At 34.4% G+C, this 13,078-nt stretch overlaps 1 protein-coding gene across 1 annotated transcript; it reads left to right on the top strand.

Annotated features, from left to right (window-relative positions):
- Positions 1–2,594: 2,594 nt before the first annotated feature.
- as3mt (arsenite methyltransferase) lies at positions 2,595–12,519 on the top strand. The gene is made up of 11 exons (XM_034299940.2): positions 2,595–2,683; positions 3,616–3,652; positions 4,106–4,233; positions 5,127–5,277; positions 5,536–5,672; positions 6,756–6,825; positions 6,986–7,067; positions 9,043–9,174; positions 9,329–9,471; positions 9,607–9,738; positions 12,107–12,519. Exons 1-11 carry the CDS (start codon positions 2,667–2,669, stop codon positions 12,209–12,211), a joined length of 1,134 nt encoding a protein of 377 aa, XP_034155831.2. The 5' UTR covers positions 2,595–2,666; the 3' UTR covers positions 12,212–12,519.
- The last annotated feature ends 559 nt before the right edge of the window (positions 12,520–13,078 follow it).

The raw sequence follows: 13,078 nt of genomic DNA, 5'->3' as shown, positions 1-13,078 counted from the left end.
TACATTTTTGTTACTATTATCAAAGTTATTATGCCTATAAATAAGGAGAACTCAAATCTAATGACACTTTTAATAAACGTGGGTTCTACTGTTAAATATAAAATGATTTTCAGGAATATGTATATATTGTTAAAGCCTACTTAAAGGAAGTAGAAAATGTTTTCTGATTGTTATTCATCACAAATATAAATTTGCATGTCCAGTAGGTTCATCTTGTTTTCACCTTGTGATTAAATCAAACATTGTTGGGGGAAAAAAAGGCATGAAAAACCTGAAAGCTGCAATAAAAATAACTTTCTTTTTCTCTCAATGCTAGACACTGACAGATATAAATGCTATTATACAATGTGGTACATAATTGCAAATTTGATGACTGAAAAGGCAACATTTTAGATTATTTATACCAGAGCGCTGGTGAATTCTTGATTCTGATTAGTTAAAAGGTGTTAAGGGATTTTATATAACAGCACATCTGGCAGTAGTTCCTGCTGCAAGACAAATTACAGGTTTATATTAATGCATTAATTCTAATATGTTATTGTTTGTATAGTAACAATATGTACCTCCTATGGCAGACGCTGTACACTAACAAATTTAAGAACGTGTAATTGTAGATATGCTGAAACGTACTGTGAGGAAATGTTTATTTAGCAGTTTTTGTAGGAATCAGTCAGAGTTAAAGCTTTTTTTAAGTTTTCTATCATAGAAAATACAGTGAGAGGACTTTGTCATTTCTTGGTAACATGATAAACTGCATTTTTATACAAAAAAAATCATAAATGAAAATTCAAAATTTCAGTTTCATACTTTGGATTCTGCTTCAGCTTGACTAGGTTAATTTCATATATTTCTGTGGAGAATAATCTTAAAGAGAGAAAATAATATATTTTATTGTATAAAAAAATATTAAAATAATTTTTTGTCCTATTCAGAGGTATTCTTTCAGTGTAAGTTATTTTAAAATATTAAAAGATTAATTCAGTTTATGCTGATTGACTAATAAGGAGTAATTCATTGTTTGGCACTGTATGAAAAATTGAGTGAGCCAACACCAATTTTAGGGTTTATTGGAGAAATTCCTACGATGTTTTTAATTCAAACATGTTAAAAAGATCAGATTTAACCCTCAGTAGCATCTGGAAACAACTTGTTGACATCATTATCCATACTGGTTTAGCTTACTCTTAACTGGACCAGTATTTTAGATTTTATTATCATAAAATCTGATTTATAACTGTATATGGTATATAATTATATTGATATATCATGGTATACTATCATACTGATATATCAACTCAGTTTAAGTTGATGAATCAACATAAAAGCACAGAAATAATAAATGGCTTCACTTTAGTAAAGAAGAAATCCAGATCAGCAACTCCACACTGAACACACTGCGTTCTACATACAGAGTTCAGATTCTTATAGTGTAAGAGAACTTTTTTAATCTGGTAGGTTTTTTCACAGCACATCAGCTTAAGAAGGATATGCCTTGTTTGTAGTCCTGTATATTTGCATGCTGTTTGAGTTCCTCCTCCTTAAATGTATATTTATCTATTTGAAATGCACCACTTATTTTTTGGCAGACAATTTAACTGAGTCAGAAGCAGCAGAATACAGTCCAATCATAGACCTGAGATGCTGATGCTAGAGGTCTAGCTCAAGGGTCACTGAAATGTATGCATATTTAAATAGATGAAGTCTCATCTGCATACATAAATGCACATTTTTGAAAAGGTTCTAATGCAAAAATGTACAAGAAAGATATCAGCAATCGCCTGGTGAAGATTTAAAAGATTTTTTGTTGTTGTTGTTGTTTATAAATTTTGTATTTTGACAAATCCAGTCCTAAATAGGCTAGATTAGACAACTACTGTAGATTAAAGCATCAATATTCTTCTCCTCTTTTCCCCTTTCCTTTTCTGAAATTGTTTTGAAAGCAGAGAAACTGTCTGAAACACTTACAGAAAAGTCACATTAACTGAATAATCATGAATAATTGTTAATTGTACACATGTGGTTTTATACACTTCACATGTCACGTTTCTACGTTATTTTCTCACTACTCATTCATTCATTTATTCATTCATGTTAATTTCTCATGTTGACATGTTAGTGATCACGTGCTGTTTCAGGGGATAACATGCTAAAGTGAAATGCGGCTTCAGCTTCATGTTTTTCATGTGTGATCACATAATTCTTACATAACGACTCACATGTGAAGAACTTCCTATCATGTGAAAACGTATATGATTTTTCTTTTCCCATTAAGGGCTAAAGCAGGCACATTTGCGCCACCTTTCTGTTTTCTGCGGTAAATGTTTGCCTGAATTTTACTTCCGGCTCCAGTGGCAAAACCAGTCTCTGTAGTAGTAGTACTACATTAATGAGATTTTTGTACGTTTGGAATTCAGCCTATGAATGAATTATGAACAGTTTGAGAATCAGTTCAGATTGAGAATCGATTCAGTGAAAGAATCAGTTCAGTTTGAGAATCGGTTCAGTTTAAGAATCAGCCCAGTTTGAGAATCGGTTCATTTTAAGAATCGGTTCATTTTAAGAATCAGTTCAGTTTGAGAATCGGTTCATTTTAAGAATCGGTTCAGTTGAGAATCGGATCAGTTTAAGAATCAGTTCAGTTTGAGAATCGGCAGAGGTTGGGCGACATGCAAGGAGCACACAGGTAGGTTAAATGAAGCTGATTTGCAGCTTTAATGTAACATGTGCACACCTGGAGTTACTCTTTTAAATGAGAGATACATGTAAGACGTTATAAGAGTCTGTAAGATAAATGTTATATATTGTAAGAGATACTGTAAGACTAACAAGTCGGAAACCGGTAAGTAAAATTATATTCGAAGCTCTAGCTTGTAACTGTGACTCGAACGGACATTTATTTACAACATTTAGGTCAGAAACCTGTATTAACCTTCATTAACAACAACTGGTGTTGTACTGGGACGGAAGCCAGCCACTAATGTACTAAATAATAAATGTTAGTAGGCCTACGCCACTTACAGTCTGACATTAGCTTCCTAGAAGTCTAAAGGTTGAATGTGTTGGCGACACTGTAACTGCTGTAACAGTTAGCCAGTAAAGCTAACTGAACTGAACTGAATTTCCAAGAGTATGCACTCATACATCCACAACACCATGTGGAAATGGTTTATTACATGTTATTATGTGTTTATTGTTTGCTCTGTGAGGTTTCAGTTCATCAAAATATGCTCACATATCCTGTCCAGCTACATAATTTACACAATAAAATAAATGACCAAATATATTATACACATATTATACACCTTTCTTACCATACTTTCTGTTACAGCCCACTTTTCTCAAAACCACATTACCTCACTGACCACTGATCATCACTATGTGATTAGTTAGTTTGTTTAATAATTAAATATAATGTCTGGATAAATATATAAGCCTACTAATGTTTGGATTATAGGTTTACAGTATCACAGAGGCTTGTGACATTGATTTGTGCAAAAGAAAAATATTGTTATACTAGAAATTTTCTAGATTTTTTTTTTCGTATGTGTGAAAAGGTCAGCTTCTAAAATAACTGTTTAATTCATTAATGCCTGGAACATGTGTTTATTTTCACAGTGAACCGGCTGCTGCACATGTTCATGACCATGTTAAGGTAAGCTGTGATTATATGTCTGAAGACAATTCCAGTGAAAGCCTGTGGGGGAATATGTGTTAGCTCTCACATTCTCATATTGGTGTTTGTCAAGAAATAAACAGAGACATAGAAAATGGTGGGAATTGGACCAAATTGGGAGAAAATTGGGTAAAGAAAAAAACAAAACTACAGAACATCATGAGTGACATTATTTTAAATAATCTGTCAGAGTTTTCAGAATCAAGTAGGGTGTGTGATATGAGTAATATCGTTTATAAGGTTTTTTTTGGGACTTTATTAAAACTTCGTTACGGCTTTTCCTCTTAAACTCCATATATATATATATAAAGATAGATTTTGAAAATGAATGGGAACAAAATAGATTTTTCTTTTTTCCTTTTTTTTTTTAACTTAAAAACTGTCCCTCATGCCAAATATTGCAATGTCTGTTGTGCTGAATTTGTGTTACAGGAATACTATGGGAAAATCCTGAAGCAGAGCTCTGATTTGAAGAGCAATGCATGTGTCCCTTCAGCTAAACCCATCCCAGTCTACATTAGAAAAGCGCTGACTAAGGTTCACCCGGAAGTCACAGCAAAGTAAACTCTGTCTACAACTATTTAAAATCATAAACCGTACGCCAGCTGTATTCTAAGCATATTACACTGAACTTGTGTTATGGTCTTGTAGAAGATGCATCTCTACAGCACTATGTAGCAAAATATCTTCAAGTTTACGACACTCTTTATTAACACTTAATTCAAAATGTAGTATGTATATATAGTATGTAATTAAAATCTAACTGTAAATGTCCTTCAAAGTTAAATACATCTACAGTTTAGCAATAGCATAAATGATTTTTGAAAGAAAATTCACTGAAGGGGAAAGGACATGGGATGTAAAAGATGTGCACTTGCTTGGGGTAGTGATTACTTTTGCTTAGACTTTATCTAGGAGAATTTTGACTTGTGAATTTACAGCCCTCGGTCTTGTGAGGCAGTTATAACCAAGTGGATGGCACTGTTGTGTCTTCGTTGGTTGTTTCTTACTGCTGCCTTTGCATCCACTGACATACACTAGGGTTTTTGTGATAGATTTCTTTTTTTTCTCTCTGCCTGCTAGAAATGTTAGATCTTTTTAGAAATGTTGGCACCTCTGTGTTTAGTATATAATTTATATTGAAGGTTGGCTCATATAGGTTATGTAATTGTCTTTGTATTTTATTTTTAGAATATTTAAATTTAGACCATTAATGTGATATGACCATTAGATCTGTTCCCATTAGGAATGCACAGTATGGCTAATTCCACCTCACGGGACAGTGTCACACCACTATTCACATTTTATACCAGTGTACCTCTCACCCTTAATGATCCAGATGACTGAAAGCCTTCCTAGACATTATAAGTTGATGTTGTAGACTTGCTGGCTTATGAGCAGTCTTTGGGATCCCCCTGCTGGTAAAACTAATAACACTCTCTTTTTCTCTCAGGTACTATGGCTGTGGTCTGGCAGTGCCTGAGTGTGTGGAGGGCTGCAGAATGTTGGATCTCGGCTGCGGCAGCGGACGTGACTGCTATGTGCTCAGTCAGTTGGTGGGCAAGAGCGGACACGTCACTGGACTTGATATGACAGAAGATCAGGTGGGTCTGGTTGATGATATCAAAGGGCAGAGTGTGGTGTTAGCGCTCTAAGTGCAATTTAATGACATGGCCAGGACAGTGAGGTGATTTATCTTGCAACTACTGTCAGAACTGCTGTTATAGAAAATTAATCAACATGTTCTGACCAATCAGATTAGAGAATTCAACAGTGATGTGGTATAAATAAAAAAAATACAGTTGTTGAACATTCAGTTGTGTTTGAACTGACACCACTAACTTGAGGCTTCTGTGTTGTAGCTTGAGGTTGCAAGAAAATATATAGACTATCACATGGAGACGTTTGGGTATAAGAAGCCAAATGTCAACTTTGTTCAAGGATACATCGAGGCCTTGAGGGAAGCAGGGCTGGAGGAGAACTCTTATGATATAATCATGTAAGGCTTTTACACACATCTTTTTATTTGTGTGACATTGAGCACAGACGTTTAAAAGCCTGTAAAAAAAAAAATCTCGGAACTCGTATTCAACCGAACCTGAACCTGTAGTCAGTCACATGCATAGATTGATGTTGTAACGTTTCACTGTGGATCCTAGATATTTTAATATTTTAAGTTACGATTCTTTAAAAATCTGGATTTTGAAAATCCTATTTTTGAAATATTCGTGCATTTGAATATTCAGAGCTTTATAGATTTGTGCTCTTGTAAAAATTCAGATTATGGAAAATAATGTAATACAACTTAAAGTTGTAAAAATTCTGGCTGTAAAAGTTCATGTTAAATTATTTCTTGATAGTTATTTATTTGAATAAATTAAATAAACCTTTAAGGTTGAATGCCTTTCAGTGTGAGATTAAGCTAATTAACCACAAAAACATTTTTTCAGAACCTTTTTATTTTTTTTTTGGAATAAATTCATTTTAATTACAGTTTGGGTTTTATATAGTCAGTGTGAGATAATTAACAACCACAAAACTTTTATAATCTTTTTCAAGGATGCCAATAATTCTGGGGCTGACTGTTCAGATGTGTAAGATACACAGCGAAAATGATCTTTAGCATTAAATTACATGTGTTTTTTTTTTCTTCTTTTTCTCAAGTGTGTGATGAACCTGATTTACTTCAGTGATGTCTAGATTTCGACCAGATTTATTTTAGTACAGAAAATTTAAACTTGATAAAAGAATACATTTAACTTGATATGGATGACGAAAAGCACCCAGACTGCCCTACGCCAGTAACTGTAAGTTGGGCAAGGCTAGTACAGTATTGGAGATAATGATTACTTCACCATTATGGGTGATTTAATGGAAACATTTTATTTTACTTATTATATATTTAAAAATATTGTTTAACCATTTATATGGAAAATATTTCTACTTTTATGTCATCATTAAGCTGTGTACTTGGATACACAAACAATTTAAAACCGAATCTATTTCAGGAAAATCTATATAATATTATATAATTTATTATCAGCTACTATAAAGCTCTGACATTGGGATTTTTTTTTAACAGATCAAATTGTGTGGTGAACCTGTCACCTGACAAGGCTAGTGTTCTGAGAGAGGCCTACCATGTACTGAAGGTACTTTGGCTTTCAAGCATAACATCAAAAACATGAACTAATATCATAATTTTAATACAGTAATGTGCAGTAGAGTTTCAGCCACTTCCAGACTGCCTGTTTTCTCCAGAGAGTTCTGAAATGTGAAAAATGTCTAAATATGTTTTTGTTTGCTTTTCAGGAAGGGGGAGAGCTGTATTTCAGTGACATTTACAGCAATGCCCCGATTTCAGAATCCCTTAGAGCCAATGAAGTTTTGTGGGGTAAGAGAATAATTAAAATCTCACATGGAATCTCATATTTCATGTTAGATACACCATAGGAGCTTCAAATACTGAGAGTTTCATGCACACTGAATGTATTGCATTAAGGTTCCTGTAAATAACATTATTTACTGCATTAGCTAGCATTAACATACAGTATGTTAAACTTAGCATTAATAAGTAAGTTAACACGTGTTAATTGATGTTTGTTTAAATGGTAATGAAATGTACATGCACTGACTGGTTTTCAAAACAGAAAAAAATAGTAGAAATGAAATTATAGAATGTTCCTACATATTGATAGCGTACTAAACTCTAGTGTCCAGATGTAAATATTAAAACTTGCTTTTCAGCCTCAGTTCTGAATTTCGCTACTGCGTGTGCTAGTTTGCTAGTCAACTGATTTGTTTGGACTTAAAGGCAAGTGCTTGTATTTAAAAACATTGGTTCAGACAGTATTGAAAAACCCATCTCAGACTACTAATCTAACTTAATCTAACTTAAGCGGCTGCGTAACCCGACTCTGAATATGAGGAGCTTTCCCAATGTAAATATGGACATAACTTTTCAACTTAAGTTAAGGCTCTAACATTTGAACTGAAGCCTCTAAATATGACACAAACACATTTTTGTTTCATAAGCTGAATTCTGAATTTCTGAATTTAGCCAGTTCATAGTAGTGTTGGTCCATATCAGTCACTGTGGACTTAATTTTAGTCAGTGTTGGTATAAACATTAGTTAATGCAAGTGTTGAAACAAAATGACTGTTATTTGGTTTATTTAGTTTATTTTTTAATAAAACCTGTTAATACACGTTTGTTACTTTGTTAATGGTATATTAAAGTTGAAGTACACATGTTCATGTTAATTAATTTCAGTAACCTTAATGTAAATTGTTACAGTATGCATTTCTGAGCAAATAATATATCACTTCATTGCTAAGTTAATTTTATTCCAGTGCACTGCTGAATGCTCAATTCTGGTTGTTCAGAAGCTGTTGATTAATTTTCTATAACAGTATCTCTGATGGTAGTTCCGGCTACAGGACAAATCACAGTTTTATATTAATGCACTCGTTCTAATACATTATCATTCCTATAGTAACAGCTTACACAGGGACTTATATGGTGGATGCTCCACATAAATGGATTAAAAGAATGTGTAATTGTTGATTTGGTGAAGTGTCCAAGTGTCCTGTGAGGAGATATTTATTTAACAATTTTGGAAGGAGTATCCAGTGTCAGCACTTTGTAACAGTCAGAGGTAAAGCTGTAACATTAAGTTTTCAGGATGGAGGGCTTTGCAGTTTCTAAGTAACATGGCAGCCTGCATTTTTGTCTTATTAACTTCGAGAGAGAAAATAAAGAGAAGCTGGTGAGGGAGCCACTGTTTATAGCTGCTTTAATATAAGCGATAACAGGAACTAACTTGTTTCTAGGACATTGCACTACATTAAATGTAACTATAAACGGTTAAAAGGTGTGACATGTCATTCTTTAGTTAATAAGCATTAACTAAATTATTTAGTTTAGCTTATTAATTTAGTTAATAAGCATTAACAATGTTATTAACATTATTAACAAATTGCTGCGGTATTAGATAAATTTAACACTTTGGTGTTCTAGGAAATTAATCAACAGTTAACGCTAAGTGGTAACAGTTACGCTGCTTTGCACTGGGGCGCATCACATTGCTATGTCATTGATTATTTCAGTTACAAAGAATTGGTAAGAGGAATAGCTTTCTAATGCATTACATACAGTCATGTGTGATATGTGGTTTTGTTTTGAAACAGGATTATTTTACAGTTTACAGAATTTGAATTCAGATTTATGATCTGGTTTTGTTCACCTAATTTTCATATGCATATATTATTGATTATTCTAGCACTGACTACTTTTGCACCTTTAAAAAACATGCAATTATTTCTCTGCCTGAGATATTATAAAGGTATCTTTTTTTTATCCGCCACAGGTGAGTGTCTGAGTGGAGCTCTTTGGTGGGAGGAGCTTGTGCGATTGGCTGAGGAAGTTGGGTTCTGCAAACCACGACTGGTCACAGCTAGTGTCATTTCTGTAGGCAATGAGGAACTTGAGAAACTTCTAGGTAAAGGGGTCTTAGTTTTGAACTGATGTATTCATTCTAAGCTATTGTGGTTTATATATTACCATTTCAGTGCAATTATCATTTGATTTTCAGAAACACTTTTTTTAGAAATTCATTTTTTACAACACCATCACTGTGTTTGTTTTGGATTTAGGTGACTACAAGTTTGTCTCTGCTACGTACCGTCTCTTCAAGTTACCAAAGAGTTCTGAAAAGGAGCGCTGTCTTGTCATGTATGATGGAAACATTACGGGGTTAGAGGAGAAAGTTGAGTTTGATGCTCAGTATACTTTTAAGGTATGAAATGCTTGAAATAATAAAAACCTGAAAGACACATTATACATCCTGACTCATGATGCATGTCTAATATTTTATCAATATACAAGTTTCAATACATTATCCATAGTAGTTACGGAATAATATGTTGTGCAGGTGAATGAGGCGATGGAGGTGGATGGAGATGTGGCCAGCATCTTGAAGACCTCCAGGTTTGCTGAAGAGTTCACTTTCCAGACTCAAGGAAAGAGCAGCACAACATCAGGATCATGTTGGACCAAACCCAAGGTTTGTACAGATGGGTGACTAACAGAAAAATAAAACAGCATAAAGGGTGTTAGTAAACAAACAACATTGCAACTTGGTGTAGATTCTACAAGTCTCTGTAACTGTACCGGTCTGTATACAGTCGGGTCCATAAGTATTTGGACAGTGACACAATGTTTGTAATTTTGCCTCTGTACACCGCCACAGTGGATTTGAAATGAAACAATCAAGATGTGATTAATGTGTAGACTTTCAGCTTTAATTCATGTAGCTTCCTCTTTATCTCTAATCGGTAGAGGCTATGGGGGTTTAAAAAAAATGACACATCTAAGCATGCTATTTTTTCTTGAACTAATACACTAGCATACTAGCATCCTACTGTATTAGCTTGAGAAAAACAACAATAGTTTCGATCAGCAGGATGCAGGAACTGGATGATTTCCCCCAAATCTTTAAGGTCTAGAGTATAGAAGCACTTTGCCTTTACTGACGAAAAATATGAAGCAACACACACACACACATGCTTACTTTTGCTGTATCGAAAAAATGTATCCTTTGGAGACACCACTGTATTGTATAGTATCAAATTTGAATTTTCTGTATCGTTACCATCATCATAATCACAATATCATCATAATTCCTAGCCCTAGTTTAACAAGAGTTCTGCCAGTAACAGTGAGGTCTGATCACCCTGTAAAAGACGCATTAGGCTGTTATGTCTGTCCCTTCACATGGACGTGTTTGTTATGTCCATTGTTACATTACTTGTGGCCCAAAAAGCACCACAGACACTCCAAGGCCAAACAGCTGCCTCGCTGCTTAACACTACAGATACGTTGATAACCTTCCAATCAAGGAATGTCACCTTATCAGACCAACTCATGGCCACTATGCTTATTCAGACATAAGAAACCACCATTTGGATTTGGGGCCTATTTATAACCACACATAAACTTGTTCATCCTTCATTTTAATCTGTTGTACTACAAACGGAGTATCTGGTCTCAGTTTATTATCCAAATGGAAATGGACTAAAATTGTCCTTTCAATTGTCTGTTTTAATAACAGAGACGTGATGTAGGGTAGACGGTGTCTCAAATGACACCAAGCTGTTCAGGTTGTCATGACAGTAAAGAAGAACTCCACCCTGAATGACTTGCATATCAATATTTATAATTAACATGTGGTGCAAAAAATTTCTTACATGATTAAATTCTGATTTGACCTTTTCTGAAACGTTGTTCATTCAAAAGTCACTTTTCCTACATTACCTACAGTACCGTTCGACTGTCCACTGATGGCACCAGTGGTTATTTATTTCTACCTAAAGAGAGTTATGCAGCAGCGCTTTAGTCCTTCAGCTCTCTCACCTCCTCATCTGTAGACTCTGCTCAAACTTCCATAGCTTCAAATTTTATACTAATGCTGCTGTCAGGGCCATGACACTATAGTTGCGTTGCATTCTAGAACTTGGAGTCCAATGTGGCAACCAAAAAATTATCACTATAATCACTAGACACATGACAAATATTTCAGTTTAAACATTTAACAATATAAACAATATAAGAATAAATAGAATTTACTTATAATCCAAAGTAGAATTACGTTCATTTTATCACATCATCTAGTGCAGTAACACCAACAGAACTTTAGAGCAGCATGAGTTATCAAGAGCAATAAAGCAATACATTGCGGATGACAACAAAGTAATTCATGCTCGCACTGTTGTTCTGTAGTGATAAGACAACATGAATTTGTTGCTGGTGGGCTCACATACCAATCAAGAAAACAGGGTGTTACATAGCTTTGTCCATATGCTGTAATGAAAACCTGCAGCATTATTGTACGGCTGTTTGGTCCTTGTAGGAGCCGCATGCCCAGGTCACACTGTGTCTAATTTCACTGATAAGATAAACATCAGAAAAAAGCTCCATTATCTCTGCTCTCTTATCATGGATGTTTCATTAGTGAGTACTGTCGATGGCATCTACAGAAACACACACACACATGCACACACACACACACACACACACACACACACAGAGTTATATCTTCTACTCATTGTAGAATACTCATTGTCACATTGTAGAATTGTAATACACAGTTATAATATCATAATTGTTAAACCTTAAATCTGTACCAATGTTTGTGCTGATTCTGGATCACCTGTAATATGCTGCAAGAGGAATCATAAACACCCCCCCCCCAAACCAAGGACATCATGTTAATGAGTACTCATTTAGCGCTGTACTTTTCCACTGCGGTGAAGTACTGTTTATTGCAGTCCTATGAAACTACTGAGTTTGTTAAACTCCTCAGTTTATTAAGAAAACTAAGGCTTTATACATGCAATTGTTCCACCCAGTTAAGACCTCTCTTCTCACCTCAGGTCGCACCTGTGAACCCCTTCGAACTGGCGGAGCAGCTGGGAAGTGCGAGTGTGGCTCCATCCACAGGGTTGTGCTGTGGCCCTCAGGAGTCATGCTGCAAATGAAAGTACAGAAAAAAAATCAAAGGATAAAGTATTAAACTGTTAATTATGACAATGTTTTTATGCATAAATTCATAAAAATTGTGTTGAATGAATATATAATATTCTTATAATGTTGGGATAAAACAGCATGAATCATATTGTAGTTGTAGTTACAAAAGGATTCATATAAGAAAAAGAATTAAGTAAATAATGTATATGTAATTATGTAATAATGTATGCAGTAATTTATGTGATAATGCATATAATGCACTTCAACATTTCAAAGATATCTGCCTTTGTTTATTGTAAATAAAATAACAGCAAACAAATTTCACTGGTTCTCAAACTGGGGTTCAGGGGAAAGTCTGTGATTTTTTTTTTTTTTTTTTTACTATTATTTAGTTACAGCAGTGAAAATCACAATGATCACCATTATCAAAATTATTATATTTATTATTGAGTTTTAATAGCTATTAGCCTGTTTGACTAGCCCCTTTAATTGAATGAGTTTCATCCCAAACCTCAATAACTCCAGAACAACTAAGCCTATAAATAATTTACCTAATGTATTCTGTTGGTTGAAAGATCAGGAACAGAAAGCTCTCTGGCTCTAATGAATACACAAAATATTACTGTACACATTTAAATGTAATTGACAGTTGAAGGGGTCCTTGGCTACAAAATTTGACAACCCTTGCATCTAATCAGGCTCATGTTTTAAGTAATGCAGGTCACTTCTACTCGTTCATATCAAGGCATTTCATAGCCTGCAGTAGTTGCCTATAGAGAGCACAGAGCATATTGAATTTCTATAATTCATATAGAAATCATATAGTGTAATGAAATGAAGGTAGGACAGATATGCATTACTTTTCAGCACACAAAGGT

The sequence above is a fragment of the Pangasianodon hypophthalmus genome, chromosome 26 (assembly GCF_027358585.1).
Source record: "Pangasianodon hypophthalmus isolate fPanHyp1 chromosome 26, fPanHyp1.pri, whole genome shotgun sequence".
NCBI lineage: Eukaryota > Metazoa > Chordata > Actinopteri > Siluriformes > Pangasiidae > Pangasianodon > Pangasianodon hypophthalmus.
The sequence above is the reverse complement of the archived record's forward strand: the minus strand, read 5'-3'. Positions and strand labels throughout refer to the sequence as shown.

Coding starts and splice junctions, on each gene's coding strand:
- as3mt (XM_034299940.2), top strand. Junction 3,653..4,105: donor ATGTTCATGACCATGTTAAG/GTAAGCTGTGAT, acceptor TTTGTGTTACAG/GAATACTATGGGAAAATCCT. Junction 9,175..9,328: donor GGAACTTGAGAAACTTCTAG/GTAAAGGGGTCT, acceptor TTTTGGATTTAG/GTGACTACAAGTTTGTCTCT.